The sequence below is a fragment of the Monodelphis domestica genome, chromosome 8 (genome assembly GCF_027887165.1).
Source record: "Monodelphis domestica isolate mMonDom1 chromosome 8, mMonDom1.pri, whole genome shotgun sequence".
Lineage (NCBI taxonomy): Eukaryota > Metazoa > Chordata > Mammalia > Didelphimorphia > Didelphidae > Monodelphis > Monodelphis domestica.
In genome coordinates this window covers 2,653,962-2,680,700 of record NC_077234.1, presented here as the reverse complement: position 1 = coordinate 2,680,700, position 26,739 = coordinate 2,653,962, and the positions used below count along the sequence as shown (strand labels likewise).

Below are 26,739 nucleotides of genomic sequence, written 5' to 3'. Positions count from 1 at the left end.
GGAAGCCCAGAGCCCAAGGCCCAGGAGTCGCTGCCCGCCTCCAAGGGCCCCCGGGAGTGCCGAGAGTAGCCCACCACAGGCTTCTCCCCTCCTAGGACCTGCGGGCGGTCATTGTGCCCGACTCACGGGACCATGGGAGTTTGGGCACTCCCTGGCCTGGAAGGACAAGCTGGGACCCATCTGGGTCTCCCTGGGCCCCGCCAGATCCAGTCCATCAAGGCTATCTCTCTCCTTTTCCACCGGCCAAGCAAGACAGCAGACAAGGGGTGAAATCTGGAGCCGGAGAGGCAGGCGACCAACAGGCATTTATTAAGCGCCAACTGCATGCCAGACACAAGGCTGGGCATTGGAGATACCGGGCAAAAATGATGTGGCCTCTCCTGGCTTTCCAGCAGGGAAGACTCGGGGCAGGGGCTGCCATGCGTGTGGGCAGAAAAAGTACAAAAGCAGCCCAGGAGGTTTGGGGGAATCACAACAGGCCTGTGGAGGTGGTAGGGCTGGAGCAGAATCTTGAAGGAAACCTGGGATTCTAAGGGATGGAGGGGAGGGAGGAGGGAGGGAAGGAAAGAAGGAAGGACAGGAGGAAGGAAAGAAGGAAGGAAGGAAGGAAGGAGGGAGGGAAGGGAGGAAGGAAAGAAGGAAGGAAGGAAGGAAGGAAGGAAGGAAGGAAGGAAGGAAGGAAGGAAGGAAGGAAGGAAGGAGGGAGGGAGGGAGGGAAGGGAGGAAGGAAAGAAGGAAGGAAGGAAGGAAGGAAGGAAGGAAGGAATGAAGGAGGGAGGGAGGGAAGGGAGGAAGGAAAGAAGGAAGGAAGGAAGGAAGGAAGGAAGGAAGGAAGGAAGGAAGGAAGGAGGGATGGAAGGAGGGAGGGAAGGAAAGAAGGAAGGATAGGAGGAAGGAAAGAAAGAAGGAAGGAAGGAAGGAAGGGAAGAAAGGAAGGAAGGAGGGAGGGAAGGAAAGAAGGAAGGAGGGAAGGAAGGAAGGATGGAAAGAAGGAAGGAGGGATGAAAGGAGGGAGGGAAGGGAGGAAAGAAGGAAGGAAGGAGGGATGGAAGGAGGGAGGGAAGGAAAGAAGGAAGGAGGGAAGGAAGGAAGGACGGAAAGAAGGAAGGAGGGAGGGAAGGAAAGAAGGAATGAAGGAGGGAGGGAAGTGAGGAAGGGAGGAAGGAAAGAAGGAAGGGAAGAAAGGAAGGAAAGAAGGAAGGAAGGAAGGAAGGAAGGGAGGGAAGGAGGTAGGGAAGGAAAGAAGGAATGAAGGAGGGATGGAAGGAGGGAGGGAAGTGAGGAAGGGAGGAAGGAAGGAAGGGAAGAAAAGAAGAAGGGAAGCAATGAAGGAAGGAAGGAATGAAGACAGAAGGAAGTAAGGGAAGAAAGGAAGAAGGGAAGCGAGGAAGGGAGGGAGGGGAGGAAGGGAGGAAGGAAGGAAGAGAGAAGGAAGGGAGGGAGGAAGGAAGGAAGGGAGGGAGGGAGGAAGGGAAGAAGGGAAGGAAGTAAGGGAAGAAAGGAAGAAGGGAAGCGAGGAAGGGAGGGAGGGGAGGAAGGGAGGAAGGAAGGAAGAGAGAAGGAAGGGAGGGAGGAAGGAAGGAAGGGAGGGAGGGAGGAAGGGAAGAAGGGAAGGAAGTAAGGGAAGAAAGGAAGAAGGGAAGCGAGGAAGGGAGGGAGGGGAGGAAGGGAGGAAGGAAGGAAGAGGGAAGGAAGGGAGGAAGGAAGGAAGGAAGGGAGGAAGGGAAGAAGGCAGGGAGGAAGGGAGGGAGGAAAGGCAGGCAGGAAGGGAGGATAGAAGTCCACACAGGATTTAATCAGATCCTCACCATCCTTGTATAAAGGGATCTCACTGTCTGCAGGGGTTGGCAAATGGCCAGCCATTTAAGTATCGTCGGTCGGGCTTGGGCCTGGGTCTTCCCTGCTATAAGCCTAGCCCCCGCCCCCCTCTGTGGCACACCCCTGCCCATCAGGCCAGCACCCACCAACTTTGGCCCGGCTTCCACAGTCACAGAATCTTGGCCTCTCTGGACCAAAGGATGCTTGTAGCTTCAAGGCTGCTGAGCCCTCCCCAATCCTCCAGAGCCAAAGGGACTTCTGGGCTGGTCTAGTGTAACTGTTCCATTTCACAGAGGAGGAGCCTGAGGCCCAGCGTGGTTAACTGATGCCCAGGGCCCTGCAGACAGAGATGCGGCCCTGGAGGAGCCAGACCAGGAGGGTTAGCCATCCTCCCTCCGTCTGGGCCGGGCCCTTGTTTCCACTTGGAAGCGAGAATGTAAACCAGCCGCAGAGCCCAGCCGTGCCTCCCCGCACAGTTAGCCGAGCGAGCGGCCCTGGCTGCCAGCCGCCCACCGCGCTGTCCTGGCCCTCTGCCCAGCAGTTCTCCCCTGGCTGAAGGGAAACCTAAGCTGTCTGGGTGGAGCTCGAAGCGAGGCCGGGGCGCCCCAGCCTACCCACCTTTCCGATCTCGCTCTGCAGCTTGTACTGGTTGAGCTGGACACAGTCCTGTGGGCGAGAGAAGAGAGGAAAGAGTCGAGGAGGGTCGGCCTGCCCAGAAGGACAGGCCTGGGGCCCAGGCTGACCACTTAAGCCTTGAGGGAGGCTGGGGGGGGAGGGCAAAGGGCCACTCGGCAGGGAGGGGGGCAGCACCGTGGGGACGAAGGCCTCCTGGGGCCCTGCGTCTATGGCTGGCCAACTGAATGGTAAAGATGCAGCCACCAGGGCCCTCGCAGGCACAGCCTGGCTCTCCCAGGTTCCATCTTGGCAGCCGCACTGAGGAGTCGGAGGATGGCCAAAACCATGCACAGCATCAAGTGCCAGCATCCTCTCGTGGGCATCCTGTGTTTCAGAATGGGCTGCTGGGAGGCGGTGACCGAGAGCTTCCGTGGTAAAGGAAGGGGATGGGGCTCTCAAGGCAGCCCAGCTTCTCCGCCTGCCCCACGGCTCTAATGGCACCTTTACTCCTGGCCTTCTTCGTCGTGGTCTGCTTGCCCCCACCTTGGGCCTCCCCATCGCTCTCGGTACCCTCACGGATGCCGGGATTAAAAAGACGGGCCTTTACTTCATGGGATGTTCGTGGTTGGGAAAAGAGCTCGGCAAGTTCCTGAAGACAACACAGCCTACTCTTCCCTCCTCCTGGACCGTTCTGGATCCAGCTCGTCATTCATCCGCAATCTGTTCCACTGGACAAGCTTAGATGCTGCTGGGGAAATTCCATCTGGCCAATGGACGTTCTTCATCCATTTGACTTTCTGTGTGTGGATGGTCAAATCGGGCAAACCTTGAGTGATTCCAAACCTCTTCCAGGAGGCTCTGCTGGATCTTAGAGCTTGCTGCAATCCACCAGTCACTGAGCCTCCAGAGGACCTTGGCCTTGCCTGGGCTTCCTGGCTCTCTGCACTGGATCGCTTCCATCATGGTGGCCAAAGCAGGTCTTTGGCCAGCGTACCTGTCTTAGGTGTCACTTGGTACGCATGAGTAGAGGATCGTTTCGTGCATCCTTTGTCGTGACGCCTTCCCAGGAATGCCGAGCCCTTTAGTGGTGGGGGTGGAGGAGCTCTTGTAGCCCGAGCCCTCCTCGCTGCCAATCCCAATCAGCGCTGAGTGCCGGGAGCTCTTGGCTTCTCGTCAGCATCATGAAATGAGCGCCATTGTGGACGGCCACATCCAAAGCCCATTTGCTCCCTCTTGGAGTGCCCCTCCGGGCTGCCCCCATTCGTGGTGAGTGGGAAAGCAGGCCTCAGGCCACGGCGGCTTCTTTCCGCTGCCCTTTGGCTCGTACTTTTGTCCTCCCCTCGGCAGGATCTATCTGGAAATCCCTGCCCTTTGTGTGCGTTCTAGCAGGCTGTCCCTGATGAACTTGTCTCGTTCTCCAGCCCTGGCTGGAGCTGCCCTTCGGGCCAGTCTCCGACGGGCTGAACACCAGACGTCCTCTGACTGGGCCTTCTGCTGCCCTGGCCTGCTATCCCGTCCTCCACGTGCCCCTGCACACGAGGCTGAGCTTCCCAGAACATCCTGGCTCAGCCTTGATCTGGCCATGCCTCGCCTTGTGTCCTCACCCAGAGGGCAGGACGTGGCGGGCCCAGCCGCCCCCCCCCCAGCCTCTGCTCAGGGCAGAAAGGGAGCCCTGGGGAGCCTCCAACGACATCGGGGAGGAGGCTAGAGAGACCTCCCTACAAGTCGGCTCTTTTGGGGAAAATCCACCAAGTAAGTCCTTCCTGGACGCAGGGCCCTGTGTGGGAGCTGGGCCCGGGACAGTGTGCCCAGCAGGCAGCCCCTGTGCCCTCTGGGGAGGCCAGGGAGCCAATCTGACCCAAGGGGCGATCCTTACCTTCCCCCAGCGTCTGGCGGCGACACGCTCAAGAGGGCCCCCACTGCTCTGGACAGCCAGGACTGCCCGTCCAGACCTCCGACTAAAGCAGCCTCTCTGGTGCCACCAGCAGACTCCTCCCCTGGGGCCCAGCCTAGGCCATCCTGTGAGGCGGCCCTTCAACTCCTGGAAGAGTGATGCCTCCTCCAGGCCAAACATCCCCAGATCTTCAACGAAGCCTCACCCAGCACCCTTCCGGGCCTCCCCACAACTCCTCAGCGGGGGGCGGCCCAGCCACTGGACCCAGGACTGTCGCTAGGCTGGTCTGGGACCCTCTGCAGCCTGGGCAGCCCCCCTTCTGAGGCGGGGGCACCACGCACTAGAGCTCACTCCCTTTCTCAGACCCACTGGGGGTCAGCCTCGCACGCCTCGCCCAGAGCACTCTTCAGACCGTGACTTGCTTCCCTTGGCGCAGTGCGGCTCAATGCTCTGTGCCAGTGAGCACAGGGCCAGCTCGCCTTCACCCTGCCCACGCCCAGGTCCCCTGGGGAGCCACATCACGGACTCGGGCCCTTGCAGGCAGCTCACTCCTCAGAGCGTGACTGTCAGCGACTTTACGGCCATCCAGGTTGGCATGTTGACGAGCTTCCCCTGAGCACCCTGATTCCCCGGTATGAGAGGGAATGCGGTCAGTCGGGCCTCGTGGCCACACCATGAACCCACAGGGGAGTTCTTTGGGCCCCCTGCTTCCCCTCCCGAGTGCTCACCAACACCCCGGGGGGGGTGAGGAATTCCACAGCTGGCCAGGGACCACGAGGAAGCTGAGCTCCCTGGCTTTCCCTGCTTTCTCCACGAGGCTCCAAAGAGGGCTGACTGTACTGTCCCAGCCCGTGCTTGCAGCACCCTCCTGGTGCAGCCACCCTCCCAGCCCGTGCTTGCAGCACCCTCCCGGTGCAGCCACCCTCCCAGCCCGTGCTTGCAGCACCCTCCTAGGACAGCCACCCTCCCAGCCCGTGCTTGCAGCACCCTCCTGGTGCAGCCACCCTCCCAGCCCGTGCTTGCAGCACCCTCCTAGGACAGCCACCCTCCCAGCCCGTGCTTGCAGCACCCTCCTAGGACAGCCACCCTCCCAGCCCGTGCTTGCAGCACCCTCCTGGTGCAGCTAGCCTCCCAGCCCGTGCTTGCAGCACCCTCCTAGGACAGCCACCCTCCCAGCCCGTGCTTGCAGCACCCTCCTAGGACAGCCACCCTCCCAGCCCGTGCTTGCAGCACCCTCCTAGGACAGCCACCCTCCCAGCCCGTGCTTGCAGCACCCTCCTAGGACAGCCACCCTCCCAGCCCGTGCTTGCAGCACCCTCCTAGGACAGCCACCCTCCCAGCCCGTGCTTGCAGCACCCTCCTAGGACAGCCACCCTCCCAGCCCGTGCTTGCAGCACCCTCCTGGTGCAGCCACCCTCCCAGCCTGTGCTTGCAGCACCCTCCTAGGACAGCCACCCTCCCAGCCCGTGCTTGCAGCAGCACCCTCCCCTCCCCTTCCTCTCCCTCTCCCTCTCTTGCCCAGGCACGGTCTGCTACTTCCTCCTCCTCCTGGCTGCCCCACAGTTCTGGCCCAGGGCTGGGCACAGAGAAGTCCAGGAAGCCTTGACGAGTGCTGAAGCCCCTTTCCTGTGGCGCCCTCCCTTGGCACTGGCAGAGGGGCTCAGCAAGCCACCCCGCCTCTGGCCTCTGAGTGGACGTCCTCACCTACCTCCACGTCGGAGATGGATACGCGGTTGGATTCGATGGTGGGCCGGCGCACCGCACGGGGAGAGATGTGGTTGGTGGGGCCTGTGGCATACGGGCCGCTCCCAGAGGGGCAGCTCCCTCTTGGCCTCTCCTGGAGAGAGAGCTTCCTGTTGGACAGAGAAGGCCGGCCGGGGACGTTCTTGGCATCTTTCTGAGGTTGGGCATCTCTCGTGGACAGGGAGGGGGCTGAGGAGATTCTCTCTCTCGCTCCTGGGGGGCCGCTGTCTGGTGGAAAGTCTTGGCTACGGCTATCCCCAGAGAAGACCACGCAGTCGTCCCCCTCTCGGGCTCCCCTCAGCTCGGCCACATCAATGGCGGCCACTCTCTCTGCCAGATCTGCACAGGCGTCTTGGCAGCACAGGGCTGAGCCTCCTTCCATGGTGGGGATGAGGGCCAGGTTCATGCACCGACGTGGCCTGGGCCACAGTCCAGCCGGAGTGGCCAACTACCCTGGGAAAAGAAGATGAGGAAAGAGGTGAGGAGTGGCGACACGGGCCACGCACGGGCTTTGGGACCTAACGCTTTGGCCTCGGGTCCAAATCCAACACCTGTTGTTACGATTTGGCCTCGCCAGACCTTGCTCTTTACTCCCTGTGTGGCCTTGGGCAAGTCCTTTGGCCCTCTCGGCTCACCTTCCTCCTCTAGAAAGCCACTTCTTGGCCGAGACGATGCCAAGGCTCCCTTCTGGCCCCATCCCAAACTGCCAGCGGCCTTTGGCCTCGTCTGGTCCCCAGGGCCACGGCCTGTCACGGTTCTGCGGACACCGAGGTCTGCCCCACTTGGGGAGAGTCGCTGGACGGCAGGCCTGAGGCCCTTCCGTGACTAGGGGGAGACTCTCAGCTTCCCCGGGAGGGACCCCAGTGCTCAGGGAGACAGAGCCTGCGCGGGCCACGCCAGGAAACCACGGAAAGTCGGTACGGTGGTCCGACTGTGGCTCCCGGGGAAATGGGGCAAGCGGGGCTGCCCAAAAGGACGCCGGATGACAGAAAACAGACGACGCTGGACGGGACGGGCAAGCTCCTGAGTCGCGGCTTGGGAGGGGTGCTCAGTCAGCTCTTGGCCCCTCCTGGAGCCGAGGGCCAGCTGGGCCCGCCTGCAGTGTCAGCTCAAAGCTTCTGACTCGTCTCCCAAGTTACTTCCTCCCCCGACCCTCCGTGTCCCCAAAAAGTGTTGGCTCAGCAGGACAGGGAGCCAGCCCTGCACCGCCTCGCCCAGTTCGCCCAGAGTTCAACATGCTCTCCGAGGGGTAGGAGGCTCCTCAAGCTGGCAGAGACTTCCAAGGCCACCCTGAGCACGTGGCCTCACCACAGCCTACCTGAAAAGTGGGCGTCCAGCCTCGGCTTAACATATGTCCATGGGGGTGCGGGGAGCTCACTACCTCTCCAGATGACCTGACCCACTTAGGGATAAAGGGAATACAAATCTGATAGAATGTAAGGATTTGAACAATGTGGTGGTGCAGTGGGAAAAAAGGGAGATGGTGCTTCAAACCGTGCTTTGAGATCCTTTTTTAAATGGTGCTTTGAGGTCTGGTGCTTTTTACTCATGAGCACGTATTGCCAGACAGGAGGGAGATTCCAACCCTGAACCCCTCCTCGGGCTGATAAGGGTTTGCCGGACATTCCAAGGGGGGAGCAGCGGCTCCTGAGCTGTGTGGGCTGATGCTGCAACTTCTCCCCAGGTGATAAGAACTTGTAGGGCCAGAGGGAAGGGCACCTCCCTCTGCGTGCGCACCGGCGGGGGGGCTTTGCCATGAAGGGAGGATCTCTCTGCCTGGGGAGCCCCCCCACCCCGCTCCGCCGGAAGGAAGGCCAGGGAGGGCCGTCCCCAGACCCTCAGTCAATCTGGCAGCCTGAAACCCAGGCGCTGCAGGTCAGCCAGGCTGCGGCCCTCCGCTCTGCCGGGCCCGCTTCTGGGGTCCTTCTGACCAATGGCTCCGGCTCTGTCCCACGGCAGGGGCCCCCCTTCAAGGAGGCCTCGGCTTCCCTTAGGTGCTCCCTTCCCCGGATTCTTGCAGGCAGCATAGACACAAGGAGAACCGAGCAGAAGAGCCGCAGCCTCGGAGGCAACGAGCACCGGGATGGCTGCAGGGGCCTGGAAGAGGGGCCCCAGGTCCTTCCCCCAAGTCCTGGCCCTGCCATTTACCTTCCCACCTGCCCACCCACAGGGATCTCCCCAGGGTCTCGGCTCAGACCAGGGGATCATCTTCCCCATTTGAAGAGCAGACGAGAGCCAGAGGGAGTCAGAGAGAGCCAGAGAGAGCCAGAGAGAGCCAGGGGGAGCCAGAGAGAGTCAGAGAGAGCCAGAGAGTCAGAGAGAGCCAGGGGGAGCCAGAGAGAGTCAGAGAGAGCCAGAGGGTCAGAGAGAGCTAGGGGGAGCCAGAGAGAGTCAGAGAGAGCCAGAGGGTCAGAGAGAGCTAGGGGGAGCCAGAGGGAGTCAGGGGGGACCAGAGGGAGCCAGAGAGAGCCAGAGAGAGCCAGAGGGAGTTAGGGGGAGCCAGAGAGAGCCAGAGGGAGCCAGAGGGAGTCAGGGGGAGCCAGAGAGAGTCAGGGGGAGCCAGAGGGAGTCAGGGGGAGCCAGAGAGAGCCAGGGGGAGCCAGAGAGAGTCAGAGAGAGCCAGAGGGTCAGAGAGAGCTAGGGGGAGCCAGAGGGAGTCAGGGGGGACCAGAGGGAGCCAGAGAGAGCCAGAGAGAGCCAGAGGGAGTTAGGGGGAGCCAGAGAGAGCCAGAGGGAGTCAGGGGGAGCCAGAGAGAGTCAGGGGGAGCCAGAGGGAGTCAGGGGGAGCCAGAGAGAGCCAGAGGGAGTCAGGGGGAGCCAGAGAGAGCCAGGGGGAGCCAGAGAGAGCCAGAGGGAGCCAGAGAGAGCCAGGGGGAGTGGGTCCATTTGCCACGACTGAGCACAGGGCCAGTCTTGGGGAAGGCGCCCATGGAGTGTGTATTGGCTGGTACAGAATGGGTGATGGATTGGTGGCAAGTGCCGGGCAGGCTCACCCTAGGCCTGGACTTTAGGAGAGGAGGAAAAGGAAAGAGAGGCCCCATCAAATCAAGTTACCTCCAAGCCAGGACTGAGGTGCAAAGATGAAATCAAGTGCCTGCCCCCAAGGAATTTCCGCTGGAATGGAGAGAACTGCACATGAGGCTGGATAAAAAGCTAAAAGCATGGGGTGCAGGGGAGGGACCAGGAGGAGAGAGCCGAATCTTCGAGGCAATCGGGAGTTCCAGGAGGCCGCAGGGGTGCCTGAGGCCAGAGCAGGGAGGACGCGGAGGAAGGAAGGGACAGCAAGTGCACAGGGAGGGAAGGCCCAGGAGGAGAGAAGCCTGAGAATCTCCCAGCTTGCCACTAGAAGGGAAGCCGGTTCTGCAGCACTGAAAGACCCTCGGCCCAGGCCCCGGCTTCTTTCTAGAGGCTCTGGCCCTTCCTGAAGGTCCAAGTTCCCCTGGCCTTTCCATGGGCTCGGACCTCCCGGGGCATTGACTGACGTCGAGAAATCCCAAGAGTCCAAAGCTCCAAGAGCCCAGGTGCAATCTGGGGGTTCCCCTCTCCTGGCACCCTCCTTAGCAGAAGCAGGCTGGAGACCTTCAGGAAGGGGGTAGGAGAATGCCCAGCAATACCCCAGGTTCTAGGGGCGAGGGAGCGAGCATTAAGAGAATAGGCCAAACCAACTGATCCAGAAGCATCCAGTGCTCACTAGGTGCCACAATGGACGTGGAAAGCCCCTGCCCTCAAGGAGCTCCCATTCTATCGGGGAGCCAACATGGCAGCTTCCACACCAACAGGAGAGACCGCCTCATTCAGGCACCGACTCACAGAGGAGGACGGTGCGGGGGACCAGTCTGGGATCAGAGGAGGCTCTGGCCAGGCTGGACTCCCCAGAAAGCAGAGAATGCCCCATCCAAGCCCCACTGTTCTTGGAGGACACGAGTGGGTCCTGGCTGAACCCGCGCTGACCGGGCCCAGGGACTCTAAGGCTCCTTATGGAGGCTCTTCTCCTCCCCCAGGAGGCTGACAGGACTGGAGGAGACGAGGAAGCTCCTGCCCAGTGGGCCAAGAGCTCCAGCACTGGGCTCTGAGCCTAGGGACGGGCATGGCGAGAAGTGTACGGTCAGTGCCATATCTGAGGAGTCCTGCTCACTGCCCCAGCCCAGGGGACAGGGTGGGCTGCCCCGGGGCGACATGCCCTGGCGGCTCTCGCTGCTAGGAGAGGAGAAGCAGAGATGGCACCAACCACACAGACACAGGCCCTGGGGAACCTGGCACACCCAGGCAGGACTCTTGGGCCATTCCCCTCCCCAGACCCAGCGCCTGTCCCTTCTCCAGGGGAGCTGAGGAGAAGCTGAACGGGACAAGGGACAGCAGCAGTAGGAAAGTGGACAGACGGCGAAACGTGCCCAAGGCCCTAGCTGCCAGGCCCTGGGGACAGAGCGAGCCGGACAGGGAAAACGGAGGCCGAAATGGAGCGAAGGGATCAGGCCTGGGTGCCCAGGAGGGTGCTGCTTCAATTGTTCCCAGACAGAGGTGGGTCAGCAGGAAGGGGAGTCTGGGAGGGATCCCCGGGGCCCAGAGGGAATGGGCTTCCCCAGGGAGAGAATGCTGGCAGATGGACGAGAGGAGAACTGGGCTGAGACGTCTCCCTCGTGGCCCTCTAGAGCCACGCTTTTCATTTTCCAGAGGAGGAAACTGAGTCCTGGCCCCGCAGCTGGACCCTGAGGGCTCTGCATCGGAATTAACACAGGATGACGGCCGGCCGGGATGGTCTGTTCCTCCCGTTTGCCCTCCCCTTCTCCATCCCCCACTGTCCTTCCCAAAATGACTCTCACATGGAAGGAATGAAGCAGTTGTTGACTCAACTGCTGATGGATGGACCCACATGGCATGTCTCTCCCTTCCCATCACACTCAGGATGAAGTCCAAACCTCTTATCCTGACATTCAAGGCCTTTGAGACAGATTCGACCTGTACTGCCTCCATGGGCAAGACTTGGGCTAATGGGGAAGTTCCAAGACTTCAATTTCGACTCAGCAGGAGGAAGGCTTGCCAAATGCAGGTGGGAGCTCTCCGTGAGTGCCAGGCCTTCTGAGCGCTGGTGGGTGGCAGGAGGCCTCTCGAATTTCCAAGGCTCCTTCCAGCTCCCTCCCTGCTCCTATGACTCACCCTCCCTCCCTCCCTGTCTCCCTCCAGCCAGACTGGACGACTCATCGTCCCCGAGGACGCCCTGTGTAGTGTCTCTGCCCCTGCAGCCTCCACGATCTAACATGCCCTCCCCTCCTGCCCATCCTCCCAGGCAGGCCTCAAGCCCTACAGCCTGTCAGCCCAAAGAACGGGAACTCGCTATCTGAGAAAGCAGGCCATGCTCTCCCTGTGCCTCTGCCAGCCCCCTCTTTGGGGTTGGGGGCCCCAATACTGACCCTCCACCCCCCCCCCGGCTCAGGACAGAGCCAGTCCTCCTCCCACAGCCCCACACTTCCCTCTTCCACAAAAGCTAGAGTGGCTTTACCACGTAGGGCTGGAGCTTGAGCCAGCCAGGCAGTCCTTGACCCACGCCTGGATGCCATGAACACAACAAGCTGTTGTCATGGCAACTCCTCCCCGCCCAGGCAGGCACCGAAACATGCTCTTGTATCCCTCCCACAAATGCCAGCTGTCCCATCCCAGCCCTGAAGGTTTTGGAGGAGATCCGAGGTAATCTTGGGGTTAGGTGGGTTCCTGCCCCTCAGCCTAGTGCCTGCTGGGGAAGCTGCAGAAAGACACCATAGTTCTGCAAGCATACCTTTGGCGACAGGGAACTCACTACTTTACAGAGCAGACAGCTCCCTAATTCCACTGATTCCCTGCATCTTCTGCCCCTGGATTTTGAGAGTTTCAGAGCCTTTCAGGGGGTCCTGGAATCAGGGTGGTGCCCGCTGGAACCTGCTGGCAGGTCCTTAGAAGTCCTTCCCAGGGCATCTTGTTACTCTCTCCAGAGTGGGCCAATATGAGAAGGTTTCCCTTTGGGAAAAAGGAATAACATGGAAAAAGGAGGCTGCCCTGAGGAGCCGGCCCCTGCCCCAGCAGGAAATCTGGACATTCCAGGTGGCCCCCCTGCTACCCAGGGATGGGTCTCAAAATGACACCAAGAGCTTTAAAGCCTGTCTGTCCTTTGATCCATTCATAGCACTGCTGGGTTTGTACCCCAAAGAGATAACAAGGAAAAAGACTTGTACAAGAACATTCATAGCTGCACTCTTTGTGGTGGCAAAAAATTGGAAAATGAGGGGACGCCCTTCAATTGGGGAATGGCTGAACACATTGTGGTATACGTTGGTGATGGAATACTGTTGTGCGCAAAGGAACAATGAACTGGAGGATTTCCATGTGACCTGGAAAGATCTCCAGGAACTGATACAGAGGGAGAGGAGCAGAACCAGGAAAACATTGTACACAGATGGATACATTGTAGCACAATTGGGTGTAACTGACTTTGCTACTAGCAGCAATGCACTGACCCAGGACAATCCAGAGGAACATATGAGAAAGAAGCTCCACATGCAGAGGAAGAACTGGGGGAGCAGAAACACAGAAGAAAAACATAGGATTGGTCACATGGTTCAATGGGGATATGATTGGGGATGGAGACTAAGCGATCACCCAGTGCAAATATCAATAATATGGAAATAGGTCTTGATCAACAACACATGTAAAATCCAGTGGAATTATGTGTTGGTGATGGGGGAGGGAGGAGAACATGAATCATGTAACCATGGAAAAATATTCTTAATTAATTAAATGAAAAAAAAATGTCCAGAGCAGCTGGACACCAGGTGGAGCCCTTCAGGGACCAAGTTTGACCTTCCTGGGAATCTGGGTGGGAATGTGATTGATTAGGCTGACAGAGAAAACTGGCTCAGCTTTGCCCACAGGAAAGAAAATGGGCACAACAGACTGACTCTGTGAGGGGGTCCCACACAGTGTAGACAAGTCTTCCATCAGACAGATGTTTCACATGAGCCAACCCTTCCTCCTGTCTCCATTAAAAAAAAATAAAGGTGGTGTGAGGGCAGCTGGGAGAGTCAGGGTAGAGAGTGCCAGGCCTGGAGATAGCAGGCTGAGTGACCCTGGGCAAGTCACTTAACCCCCACTGCCTAGCCCTTGCTGCTCTTCCAACTTAGAATTGTTACTAAGACAAAAGTCAGGGTTTGGGGTTTGTTTTGCTTTTACAGTGAGGATAGAAAATATATCAACAAATGGCGATCTCCAAGAGTGGAAGAGCTGTGGGGGAAGACGGGTACATTGTTGGTGGAACTGCAAACGGGCACCATCCTCTGGGCACATCGGCCTGCTGCTGCTCTCCCCAAACACCAGGTGTTGCCAGAGAGGCAATATCCAGGCCCCTGGGGAGGCCTGGGGCGGGCTTCTCCCCACAACGGAGGAAGCCCCACTAGAGGAGAAGGTGGGCAGCACCAACCCTGGCACCCAGGTGCATGCCCTCAAGCCTTGCCATCGCAGGAGACTTTTCAGGCCAGGCTGAAATCTGCTCATCAGAAAGGGCAGCTGTTCTGGGCAGCCCCCACAGGCAGCTTCAGGAGGCTGGGCCAAGGGTCTCGCCGTCAGCTTCCCCCAGGCGTCCCGCTGCTCGCCCAGCATTCCCAAGTGTCGGGATCGGCCTTCTGCCCAAGCCTCAGGGATGGAGGAGCCCTTTGCCTGCCCACCTGTGGAAAAGCAGTCGCCCATGCCAATGCCCCCAGAACGGGCATTCAGCGAGCGAGGCCAATGCCAGCCAACAGCAGCCAAGCCCCAAAGGCTTTGAGGAGCCGACTCTGCCCGCCTCCCCCTCCCCGCAGCGGGAACTGGTTTGCTGTGGAATTGCAACCCTCCCTTAACAGCTTCCTCTCCTCTGACCCAGCTGTGGCCTCGGTGAAGCACCCTCAGCCGGCCGCCTCTGTGGCTGACCAGCAGCCCCTTTGGCGAGCCTAACCAGAGTGACAAGAGGATAGAAGGGTCAGGGCAGAGCCCAGAGCAGACAGCGAGCCGGGACTGGCCACTCCCGGCCGGCCAACGGCACGTCGCCCCATCGTCCCCCACCTCCGCCACCGCGGATGTCTGAGAGCAGGCACGCAGGTGCGATGCTGCCCGGGGAGAAGCACCCTCAGGGTCTGCCCCTTGATGGCGCTCGGAGAGAGCCCAGGCAGAGGGACGAGGATCAAGGCTGGGAGTCCACAGAGCGACGGGCAAACTTCCCAGCGCGGCAGCTTCTCTTGGAAGCAGACGAGGCGGCCCACATGTGCCGGGTCCCTTCCGCACGTCCCCCGGCCTCTGAGAATGCTGGCTTTGGGCATGCTGCCACCTCCTCCCCTGTGGGAGCCTGGGATCTCCCCTCCGGCCCCCGAGCGAGCCCCGCTTCCCCCGCATGCTCCCAACTCTTGGCCCGGCGCCCGGCACCCAGGATAGACATTTACGGTCCTTGGAGGTGACCCGTCTTGGCCCTGGATCCCAGCAGAAGAGTCAGCCCTGATGGAGGCTGGAAGCCCCTGAATGGGAGCTCCGAGGTCAGCCTCAAGCCCATCCCCCCTGCCCTCTCCAGATGACGCCCGCTCCACCCATCCAGGGCAGTTCCAGGCCTCTCCCTCCTCTGGAGGCCACGGACTCTTCCTGTCTTCTTTGGCCTCCCCCCCTCCCCCAGTCTCAGCTCCCTCCCCGGCCATCAGGCCCCATCCCCTTCCTCGGCTGTGGCAGCATCGGGCCGGAGCTCCGGAGGAGGCCCAGCTGGGGGCTGCCCCCACCTTGGAGGGCTGGAAGCGAAGACCTCTCGGCTGGGCAGAGGAAGCGCTGTCAGATGACGGTGGCTCGTCAAAGCCCCCAGATCTCTTGAGCCACGCGCCGGCCATCCCAGCCGCTGCCCCCCTCTCTCCCCCGGGCAGTCAGCTCTCCTCCCGTCTCTGGTCTCTGCCCGGTTCTCCTCCGTCCGTGCTGGGCCGCTCCCAGGCATCCCTTGCAGGTGCCGAGCCACACGAGGCCGAAGCAGAACAGGAGCCCCGAGCCGGAGGGGCTCCCCCTCGGAATCTCAGACCGCTTCTCCAGAGGCTGGGGTGGGGGCCGCTCGTGCCCTTCCCCACCCCCAGAGCCCGGACCCACTCCTTGAGGTCGCTAGGCGAAGGGGGCCACCTCTGCCAGGCTCATGAGGAGACGGTGGGATGGCCCTGCAGCAAGGCGTGCCGTGCCCTCCCTTTGCAGGATGTGCTGGTCCTCTCGGGCTGGGGGGCCTCAGGACGTCACCCCCGGGTCCTTCAGTGAAAATCCCAGTCGGAGGGGGCTGAAGGGGGACGCCCCCCTATGTGGGCAAGCTTCCGGGAAGGTCCTGGGAGACGACCTTGAACCCTTCCCCAGAGCCACAATTCTGATGGGCCTGGGCCAGCCACACACCCCTGGTTCTATTTTGTGCCACCACATGGGACACCATGGCCGTTTGGGGCAGCCAGGGCCCTCCTTTCCATCTGTGGCTCCTTTGGGACGTATTCCCAAGAGGGGAACCCCCGAGTGCCAAGGCGTCCCTCTGGAGCCACCCAGAGTGCTTGGGCCAATCTCTAGCTGCCCCAGAAGGACTTCGGGGCACACGAGCACAAGGGGACGCTACCGGCCCGTAAGAAATGACGAAGGGGCTGAGAAGGGAAGGAAGGAGATAAAGGATCCCACTTCACTGACTGGAGAGTGCCGGGCACCGGGCTGAACACCTTCCAGAGACGACCTCAGGCACTGCTCCCAGCCTATCTGAGGTCAGGCTGGAACTCACTTCTTGCTGACTCTTCGCCCAGTGTTCTATTCCTTGCCTGGAAAGAAAGTTGAGCCGGAGAAGACTCTACCCGCGCAGACTGCGGGAGACAGGCCCGAAGGCACTCTTCCTGGTGAAATGCTATAATGCATCCTGGCCCCAGAGCAGATCCTCAAACTGTCTTCTCTCTTCTCCACATAGAGGTGGGGGATGATGGGGGAAGAACGCTGCATGCGCCGCCCCCCTTGTGACAAGGGGGGGCCTTGGGGAGAGCGGGGTTCTCTGATGAAGCGACCAAAGCATCGCCGGCCCCACCAGGCTCAGCCAGCCGCTTGGTTTCCAGGTGCCAGGTCCTTCCCGCTTGGTCTCTGATCAGGAGGAAGGGTGAGAGAGCTGGCAGGAGGCACAGAGAGGGCCAAGGCCGAGCAGGGCAGCAATGAGAGCTCCATCTCCCTAAAGACAACCTCCTTCTGCCCAGGGGAGGAGGGAATGTGGGCAGAGAGCTGGGGGCAGGGGGAGGGCTTTTCCAAGCACCAGGATGCCCTCTTGGGTGCCCCTTCCATGGCACAGGACAAAATGGGCCACTCCTCTCCCCTCCTCTGAGGAGCCTCGGCCCCACCCTGAACCTGCCAAGACGGAGGAGTCTCCACCTACTGCCCATGTAGTGCTGGGCTGTTCTCACTCATTAGTGCCAAGAGACCCCAACAGCGCATGAAGCCTTCAGCTTCTCACGGTGTGTGCAGCCATGCAAATGCCCAGCTCTAGCTCCGTGTGCCACCCCTTGGCACCGCCAGCCTGCAGAGACGCCCTCTCAGGGGGTCCATCACATCCAGCCCCTGCTGGACTTCCTTCAAGGGCCACGAGCCTTCCCTCTTCCCAGGCAGCCCCTTCCACAGGGGCAAGGCCCCTCACGCCGCCGCTCTGCCTTCCTTCTAGACGAGCCTCAGCTGGGCCCCGTGACTGCCCTTCTCCATCCTTGCGCCCACCGGCTGACCAGCCAGGACTGACCTTGCATGTCTGCGGCTTCTCTCCCTGCCAGCCGCCCCCATCTTGACTCCCTCCGGCTTGCCACAAGATGCCCCCTTCAAAGACTCCTTCACTCCCCCCCTTCTCCTGGCCCCCCTCTCCCAGGGCTCCCTCCCATGGGGTTAAGGATCGCCTCTGCCAGCCCACTCCCCCATGTCTGTGCCCGGGCCCGATCTCTGTCCTGAGCAGTGTCCAGCGTCGCCAACAGCCCGGGTGGCCACTAGGCAGCCCACCCAGTGAGGGCCGGGGCCAGGCCGAGACCCTGGGCCCCATCGAAGGTTCAGGGGTGCCCATCCCCTCCCTGCCAAGCCTGCTTCTCCATCCCCCGGGGAAAGCAGGCTGGTTCAAGATGCCGCAGGGCCAGCGAGGAGGCTCGTGGAGGAGAGGCGGGAGGTTCCTGGCTGGGCGATGCTGGGCAAGTGGCTGAACCCGAGTGCAGCTCTTCTGCCTTGAACTCAGAAGCACTATCGACTCTAAGACAGAAGGGAAGGGCTTAAAAGGGGGACAAGATGCCGCTGGGACACCCGGCTGTCCGAGGGTGCCCCTAGAGCCGGCATCGTCCCCCCAGAGCCCAAGAGCAGCCAGAGCTCGGCTGAGCCAAGCCGCCGGCCTCTCGAGGAGCTCCCAGGGCAGCCTAGCGCCGACTCCAGAGCAAGCAGGGACCAGAGCAGGCTAGAGGCCGAGGGGAGCACTCGGGGGCTCCGTGCGTGCCCGGCCTGGGCTGAACGCTGGGGAGGCCCCCCCCTCGAGGGGCCTGCATTCCCCGGGCAGGGGGACGCGTACAGGCCAGTCAGTAGGAGATGGAATGGTTGGGGAGGGAGGTGGGCGCACAGAGGCTTCCCCAGGACCTGGCACCTGAGAGGGCGAGCAGAGCAGGCGGGCATCGTGCCCAGCAGGCTCCGGGAGGGGCTGGAACGAGGATCTGCCTGGATCGTGCCTCCCCTCCCCCGGTGCCTTTCCCGGCGTGCCAGCCTGGCAGAATTCTGTACAAACTCACAAGACCCCTTTGAGAACGTCCACTCTAAGAGCGTTAGGAGGCCGGAGCCAGCCACGCAGAGGGCATGCCAGGGGGACGCCAGGAGAGGCCACGAGGGCAGCAGAGGGGTCGGCGCCTGCTGCTCTGGCCTGCTCCACGGCCCCTGTCCGGCCCAGCCTCTTCCCTGGCGTCCCCGCAGAACTCCGGAGTGGGCAGATGCGTCGGAGCTGGCCGTCGGGCACGCCAGGCTCCAGCTGGCTGCAGGCACGTGTCCCCCGTCCACCCCAGGTTCTCTCCCGGAGGCTGGAGAGCCACAAAGATCGTGGCCCCAGGCCGCGGCCGAAGAACCGGCCTGGCAAGGGCAGAGGGTGTCTCCCACAGCCCCGGACGTGGGCAGAGAAGACGCTCACCAGGGAGCCCTCCGCGGCCTGGCTCAGGGGACGCCCGTCCGACTCCCCGTCTCTCCTCTACGCGGAGCCTTCCTGCGGCCGGGCGGGCCAGCTCTCTCCCCAGGGACCTGTGAGGGGTCACCCCAAAGGATCAGGGCCAGCCCAGGGGCCGAGGCTGCTGCCTGTACGGGGTGGCCCTCGGGGCTCCCCAGCTGTCCTTGGCCTGCTCCCCACGTCAGGCCAGGGAAACTGAGGCCCAGGCACGGGAGCTTCGAGGAGCCCCGGGCTCAGACGGGGTGGCGAGCCCAGGCGGCCAGTGGCCAGGGGCAGCGCCAGCCCCTCCGCGAGGCCTCTCAGGCAGGCCACGCTGTCCTCGCTGCTCCCCCTCGACCCGAGGAAGGACGGGAGAGCCAGACCAGGGGGAGGCGGCCCCCACCTCTGCACTGCTCCCCAGAGCCGCTGGGGCTGGCTAAGGCCGTGGTTCTGGCCTCGGGGCCGGCCCCGTCTTTAGCGGAAGCCCATAAAGGAGCCAGCAGGCGGTGGGCAGGAAGGGGGAGAAGGGGCCAGAGGGGGCTCTCCTGGGAGCAGAGGGCGAGCCGGCCCTTCGGCTCCCCCAGACGCAGAGTGGGAAGCCTCCTCCTCTCCAGGTGGGTCTGTCTGCAGTGTGGTCCTCCCCCACCGCGGCCCATCGACCCCGTGGAAGCACCCACAGACCCAAACGTCCCCTTCTGTGCCCGCCATCCCAGCCCCTCCCCCCAAACTTCTGCCCAAGAGGCTCTCCCTCGCCTCCGGCAAGGCTGGGATCTGGGCCTTTTCCTGGTCCCGCAGCCCCGAAACGTGGCTGCGTTTGCCCTGCGTTTCCTTGTCTGGCCACAGGCCGGGCGCCCCTGCACAAGCTCCACAAAGCAGGTGCTGCAGGCCTCAGCCTTGGCATCGGCGTGTCCGGAGCCCAGCACGTGGGGCGATCGCACTGCGTGGGGACGCACCCTGGTATTAGAGCTTAGCCCTGGCTCCCCCAGCAGGCTCTGACGGCCTGAGCCCAGGTCTCTCTGGCTTCTGGGCCAGCTCACTAACCACCAGGCTTCACGGTCTCTCAGCAGGCACACACATTGTTGGCTTGAACTGAATCTGACAGATGCACAAACTGAGGTTCGGGAAGATGACGTGTCCCTGGCCCCCTGGTCGTTGTGCCCCCTGGTCGTTGTGCCCCCTGGTCATTGTGCCCCCTGGTCATTGTGCCCCCTGGTCGTTGTGCCCCCTGGTCATTGTGCCTCCTGGTCATTGTGCCCCCTGGTCGTTGTGCCCCCTGGTCATTGTGCCTCCTGGTCGTTGTGCCCCCTTTCTTTGCAAACTCTGGGTGCTTGGCATCAGCCCACGCTTGTCTTGGCTCCTGGCTGTTGCCCCAAGCCCAGGCCCCGGCCAGCCAGAATCGCAGCAGCTTCCTAGAACCAGCCCTGAAGCCAAGTGGCAGTTTACAATTTGGGAACCACTTGAACTGGTGCTGAACTCCCTGGGCCCAAAGGAGAATTCATCATTTCCTGCCCTCAGTCTCCTTCCTCTTCCTGACTTCCTCACGTCCGCCAGGGGCCCGAGCATCCCCCAAAGCCCCAGGCTAGGCACTGGCTGGCCTGGCCTCCCCCATCACATCCCTCCACTCCAACCAGGACCTTCTTCCCTCCCCTGCACTCAAGGCAGGCACTCCCCTGCCTCCAGGGTCTTCTTCTGGTCTTCTCCACACACAGCTGTCAGGCTGGTCCTCCCTGGGGCACCTGCTGGTGCTGCTCACACATCTCTGGTGGAAAGGCTTGTGCCAGGACGACAGAAGGAAAGGCAGCAAGGGAGCCCCCCACCCTCACCCCCCTTCCCTCCTCCCACTTACACTCACACCATGGGGGGAGGGGAGGGCTAAGAAGGACCGGAGGAGACAAGAGAAGAAGGAGGTGCCACTGCTAAGCTGCGCTGCTGGGGTGTGGATGGGGGTCGAGATGGGGAGGTCTCTAGTTGGTCAGAGTTCTGACCTGGCCTTGCTTTCCCATCTGGAGGAAGAGGATACTGGACTAAACGAGCACTCTAGCCCTGACATTTTCAGTTTCTAAATCACTAACCAGGCACCCACCGCAGCTCTCCCTATGAGGACTTGTGCCCTGGCAGTGTGGAAGAACAAGGAGGGGATGAGACTAAGGGAGGGAACATGAAGACCCAGCAGGGAAGGCCTCTGGGAGAGGCAGCCTCAAAGAGGTGCATTTTCAGGATTCAATGGGAACTTTAGAAATGAAGTCAAGAAAAAGAAAACTTGTCTAAAAGGCAGGAAGCGAGTCAAGGTCAACATCTAGTACAGCAACATTGTCAGATCAGAGAGCCAGGGGGTAAAGCACCCTCAGATGTGCAGGTCAGAACATTACTACTAGGCAGGCAAGTAATATGAAGGGAGAAAGGACAATAATAGTCACTGGGTCAAAGAGCCAAATGCCCGTGCCAATTTAGGAAGGGGAAAAGGCAGAGGACACAAAGAAACTAACACAGAAGAATCAGAAATCATGGAAGCTGCACATCCTGGAAGCTGGGAAGGACCTCAGCAGCCACCCTCATCCCACTCAACACAATAACACATCCCAGAAGGGATCATCTAGCAGGATGCAAAGAAGTCAAAAGGCAATGAAAATAAAATTAAATAATGCCCAGATGTCACTGAACTTAGAAAGCAATGAATAAATATGAATGCTGAAGTAGAAAACTTGGAAGAGAGGCCAGAAAGTTTTAATTTGATATTAATCAGGATTTCAGAGCCTATAGCCAAACCCAACATCTGAGGAACCACAGAACAGTGTTCATTGTGGGTAAACCCAGGCAAGCAGAAAAATTCACAGGACTCCAGCATGGGGAAATTCCATCAAGAAGTCTTCAAGGGGGCAGCTGGGTAGTTCAGTGGATGGAGAGCCAGGCCTAGAGATGGGAAGTCCTAGGTTCAAATCTGGCCTCAGACACTTCCCAGCTGTGTGACCCTGGGCAAGCCACTTTACCCCCATTGCCTTTAAAAAAAAGTCTTTGACGCATATGATTGCTAAGTTTCAGAATTATAAAGGCAAGTAAAGCACCCCTAAGCACTTAGAAAGAAACCACTGTACTTCTTGAGCAGAGGAGAGAGATGGTGGCAGACAGGAATAGATACAACTCTTGAAGGCAGAGGAGTACATCTCTTAGTTATCCCTCCTGCCGGTGTCAGCATGCTCAGGAGACGGAGAGGTGGTCTGGCGGTCGGCAACGTACGCAAAGAGGACCGGAATGACATCACCACATCAGGGACAAAGTGCAGCGTGTCCCGCTGTAGAGGAGCAGACCACCGTGCGCTGGAAGGCTCTGCCACACATTGGCTACAAACGGCTCCTCTGAGTAAGCCCCCCTCCCCCAGCAGCCCGTGTTCGAGAGTATGGGCGCCCGACTGGAGGACATTAAAGACTCCGTTCAGGCCAGAGAAGGACCCATCAGCTACTACGCCAAGATGGCGGATGTCGCCTTTTCCAAGCCGAGGGCCAAACCTGAGAATCACAAACAGTTGGTGGAGTAAAGAAAGGGATCGAATCCACTCAATAGTAGCAAAAGCTGAAGCCCAGCAAGATGCTTCTGATTCCAGATACTATCAAGAACAAAAGGCCAAGAAAAATTCAAAAGGACATTAAGGCCACGACGGACGGCCTGAATCCTGTGGTGACGAGACGCTCGACAACAGCGTCAAAAGGAAACGGTACAAGTAAGAGGCCCAGACCGAGGTCTCAGAGGAGAAGCAGGACCGAACCCCGGTGCCGCTGGGCACATGTGGCGAGGGAGGAGGCTCGCTGGGGGTCCCTCCCGTCTCTCCCAGGGAAGAGCCGAGGCGCCCAAGTAAGACTCTCGGCCCGAACCCGACATGTTCCCAGAAGCCAGCCTTGGCCGGGCTCTGGCAGCTCCTAGTCTCACGTGGTCACGGCTGGAGAGCTTTGCTTCTCCTCCCTCCACGCGGCACGGATGGCATCGCCCGCACTTTCCTATGGGCTGAGGCTGTCCTCTGGGGCAGCCTCAGGGATCCCGCCTGGAGTCCCCCGAGTGCTCGCTCCCCCCCAACCTGCTTCTCCTCCTCCTGACCTCGGTCCTCTCTGGCTCTTCTAGGCTCCATCCCCCCCGCGTCCAGCCTGCTTGTCTCCAGGCGAAGCATCCCCACCCAAAGAGCTCCCCAAACTGTAGGCCATGCAGAAGGGAGACTCCACGAGCGGCCCGTCCCAGCGCCCGGAGTTCTGCCGCCCGGCCGCGCTGCTCCCCGCTGCATGCTGGGGACCTCTCAGGGTATGGGGTTGGCCCCATGATGCTTCCTCTGCCTCTGTCCACACTGGGGGCGAGTCAGCCGTCACCCTCCATCTCGCTCCCCCTTATTCTAGCCTCCCACCAACCCTGTCAGATACTTAGGGCAGGTGGCAGCGTGGGGGCAGCAAAGAATTGGATTTGGATTCGAATCCTGGCCCAGCCCACATTGGCCTTCTCTGAACTTTGGCCTCCTCAGTCTCTTGTGACAAAACTTGCCATGGGCACGGGTCGGTGTCCTGCCCGCTGTTACACAGCCAGTCAAGAACATGCTGGACTTCCTCAGAAGGGTGCTGGAGCTCTGAGCCAGGGCTCCTGCCTCATGCCCCTTGTGCCCCATGGGCCTAGCATTGTGTCCCTCGGGTGCCCAGGGGCCCTCTCCTGGTTTAGCCCCAGAGAACCCTCTTCCCCCAAGTTGTTTAGGGACTTTCCCTCCAACCCAGAACAAGAGGAAGCTCCCACACCAAAAAGCCGGGGCTCCAAGGGGTCTGCTGGGGGTCTTGAGGGGTGAGCCAAGAGGATGAGGAGCTCCTGGACCCCCTTGAAAAAGAGAGACCAAGCTAAGGTCTCAGGGAGGGAAAGAGGCACGTGTGGGCTGGAGCCGACCTGGAGGGCTCCCCTGAGGAGGCGACAAAGGAAGGTCTGAGGGCATGGAGGTGGGAGCGACTATGTGACACCTGGGATAGCGACAGATCAGCCCCTCTGGCACAGGGGCCCCGAGCAGGGAGGAGGAGGAGGAGGGCAGACCCTGGCCGGAAGGGAAGTGGAGAGTCCCAAGACCCTAAGAGGCAGCACAATAAGTGGGGAAAGCCCTCGATTTAGTCAGGGGCTCTGGGTTCAAATCCCAGCTTGGCTCCTTACTCCCTGTGGACCCTGGATAAGTCACTTTCTGGCTGGGAACCTCTGCAGAGGCTCCCTTCCAGGGGGATCCCGGGAGCCCCGGAAGCACCCTCTGGGGCCCCGGGTCAGCCTGCAAGCTCGTCCCCCACCCCACCGCCTTCCCCGGGCCAGAGGGGAGCTTCTGCCTGCCAAGAAGCTCATCCCATCCAGGTGAAGTGAGTCACCCGCCCGCCCGCAGGGATGAGTCAGAGCCGGCAGAGCTGGGGAGCGGCCGAGTCATGCCCACGGCCAGCCCTGTCTGAGGGGGAGCCTCCCAGCACAGGCCGGCCTCGAGGCGCACCCAGCCCGGCGCCCAGCCTGGACTCTCCTCGCGCCTCGCCCACGCGGGACAGCAAAGCCAGGGAGGCTCGGCCTCTCCCCACGTAGTCCCGAGGAGCCCCGGGGGGGCCGGCCCCCCCAAAAAGCAGCCAAGGACTCGCCCGCGGGCAGTACCTCCAGCCCCAGGGAGGCCTCTCATGCGTGTGCTCAAGGGAGCCCAGGCACACGCGGGCACGTGGGCACACATGGGCACATACGGGCACATACGGGCACATGTGGGCACACAGGGTACACAGGCACACATGGGCACATGTGGGCACACATGGGCACATGCAGGCACACGTGGACCCATGTGGGCACATGCGGGCACACATGGGCACATGCAGGCACACATGGGCACGCACGGGCACACAAGGCACACATGGGCACATACGGGCACATGCGGGCACACAGGGTACACAGGCACACATGGGCACATGTGGGCACACATGGGCACATGCAGGCACACGTGGACACATGTGGGCACATGCGGGCACACATGGGCACATGTGGGCACACATGGGCACGCGCGGGCACACAAGGCACACATGGGCACATGTGGGCACGCAGGCACACAGGGCCTTAGACCAGACCGCACAAGTAGCCAGAAGCAAGGAGCCAGCCTGGGGCTCCCAGACCAGCTCGGGCCGGGTACCTGGGAAGAGCGGCGGAGCCACAGCTGAGGGGGGCTCGGCAGGGCTTGGGGGGCCTCTGGGGGGCTGGGAGCACCTGGTGGCTGAACAAGGTCCCCGGGGTGCTCGTGCCCTCGGCCCTCAGCGTGCCAGTCTGCGGCTTCTGCGGCCCAAAGCTCCGGCCCGGAGCGCTCGCCGCCCGGGCGTCCTCCCTCTCCGGTTCCTGAGACGGTTTCTCACAGGAGATGGACTCGAGGCCGCCCGGCCATCGGCGCCCCCAGAAGGAGCCGGAGCTCTGGCCGAGGCCTGCCTCTGCCTGGGCCGCCCGCAGGGCTTCTGCAGGCTTTCTGGAGCCCGTCTGGGCTGCCGCAGCATGACGGTCGCCTCACTCCCTCCAGCCCCGGCTCTTCCCCGGCCCGTGCAGCGGTAACAGAGGGCGCCGAGCCGGGCCAGGAGACGTGCCCGGAGGCCGCCCCCCAGCTCTGCCCCGGCCCCTCAGAGGGGCACACAGGGCACGCCACTCCCTGCCACACGCAGGCCCCCGAGGCCCTCCCGGCAGCCCCCGCGGATCTCGAACGCGGCTCATGTGTCTGCCAGACCGGCTCCAGGAGCCACAAGGTGGAGGGGACGCCTGGGGAGGCCGGCCGGGGTCCCCCGCCAGGCCCTGGGCAGCAGCGAGACGATTTTGGGCACCTATATCTACAGGGCACCTACAGGGTATCTATGGGGCATCTAGGGGGCACCTACAGGCCCCGGGGCTGCTGGGGGAGGCCCTGCCTAGCCCTCAGGGCCGGACATCTAGAATCAGATCCTGGGAAGCCTCTGGGGGGGCCCTGCGGGAGGCTGGCAGAGCCGGAGCGCCTGGGCGGCCCCCACAGTGAGGGGGGACGCCGGGAAGGGGCAGCCCCGGGACAGTAAGAAACGGAGAGGCTGGAGTCTCCCCCGCGGGGCAGGCGGGCACAGGGCCAGCGTAGCAGTGCCCCTTCCGTGCCCAGCGCAGGGCGGCACAGGGGGAGGGCGCCCCATTTTCAGCGCGGAGATGCTCCAGCTCCCACCTACACACTCCCAGGCCTGGAGAGGCAGCGCCAAGCCGGGAGCTGCCTCCCCGGAGGTGGGCGTGTGGGGAGCCCAGAGGGCAGCTGGCACACGCGGGCTGAGCCCCTGCGGACAACTTCCCCAGGCGTGTGCCCAGCGCCCGGGGGCACCGCGGCGGGCGCCCTTCCCCTTCCCCAATCGCCAGGCCCCCGGGCAGACCCGCGGGCTGTGGGCTCGATGCCCCGCAGCCCCGGCCGGGCCCAGCTCCGCTTACCTCGCTCCTGACGCAGCCTCCGCTCGGGCAGACGGCCGACTGGCGTCGGACACTGCGGGCAGCTGCGCCCGGCCGGAGTGCGCCGGGCCGGGCCGCGCCGCCTGGCTGGCTCGCTCCGGGCCGGGCCGGGCCGGGCCGGGCCGTATCTACGCTCTGTGGCTGCTCCTGCCGCTGCCGCCGCCGCAGCCGCCGCCACAACCCCGCCTCCTCCTCCGCCTCCGCCTCCTGCCCCCGCCCAGCTCCCGGCTCGGCGGAGGAGGGCGGAGCCAGGGCCGGTGGGGGTGGGGTGGGGCGGGCCCGGAGCGGAGCGCAGAGCTGAGCTCCACCCGCCACCCCAGTGTCAGGCTCCCCTCGGAGAAATGGGCTCTCGCCGCTGTCCAGCCAGCACCGGCTCCCTAGCCTGGGGAGGGGCGTGGGAGGGGGCCGAGGCCCTGCCCCCTGGCTGAGGCGGCCATTCCTCCCGGCCTGCCCCGCTGACGTCAGAGGGGAAAGTGAGGCCCGCGAGCCGCCCCCCCCCCCCAGGTTGTCCATTCAGATACGAGCTCTGGGGGTCAACCAAAGGCCTGGAGGGGGGAGATCGGGGACCCTTTGGTCTCCTCGCCCCCTGCTCGGGACCAGAGCCCAGGGAGCCTCCTGTGCCTTGGGGAGAGCCTTGGAGGGTCTGCAAGGGATGGGGGAGCCTACCCTAGTGGGGCCAGCAGCGCTTGGAAGCAGGGCCCCACCCCCCTCTCGATGACCCCTCTGCACTCCTGGAGCCCTCGGAAGTGACCAGAGGCCCATGATGGAGAGGGAAGCTCGAGCAGGGAATCCCCCAGGAATGACGGGGGTGGGGGGGGCACTGCAATTCTGAGGGCTGGCGGCAGGGGCCTGGGATGGCCTACCCCCAAGAGGCCCGGGGAAGGGGGGGGGTCAGGCTGGGCGCTGGGTGGGCATAGAACAGAAACCCAGGATTCTCAGGGGTGTCAGTAGGCTTTTTAGACCTTCCCAAAGCACCCTTTGCAAAGGGTGCCCCACAGTCCCCCATCTTCCCCCTTCGCCCCAGGCCCCAACAAGTGGCTGGCTG

At 62.0% G+C, this 26,739-nt stretch overlaps 1 protein-coding gene across 2 annotated transcripts in view; it reads right to left on the bottom strand.

Annotated features, from left to right (window-relative positions):
• CAMKK1 (calcium/calmodulin dependent protein kinase kinase 1) overlaps nucleotides 1-26,089 on the bottom strand; it is a 40,526-nt gene extending 14,437 nt beyond the window's left edge. The window contains exons 1-3 of one of the 2 annotated variants that reach the window (XM_007505906.3): nucleotides 25,677-26,089; nucleotides 6,036-6,523; nucleotides 2,437-2,484 (exon numbers count right to left, since the gene is read on the bottom strand). In XM_007505906.3, the coding sequence (XP_007505968.1) occupies nucleotides 2,437-2,484; nucleotides 6,036-6,476 (489 nt within the window). In that variant the 5' untranslated portion in view covers nucleotides 6,477-6,523; nucleotides 25,677-26,089. Of the gene's footprint in view, nucleotides 1-2,436; nucleotides 2,485-6,035; nucleotides 6,524-6,705; nucleotides 7,358-25,676 lie in introns of those variants that run through there. The other variant, XM_056807954.1, reaches the window with a different exon arrangement.
• Nucleotides 26,090-26,739: the final 650 nt, after the last annotated feature.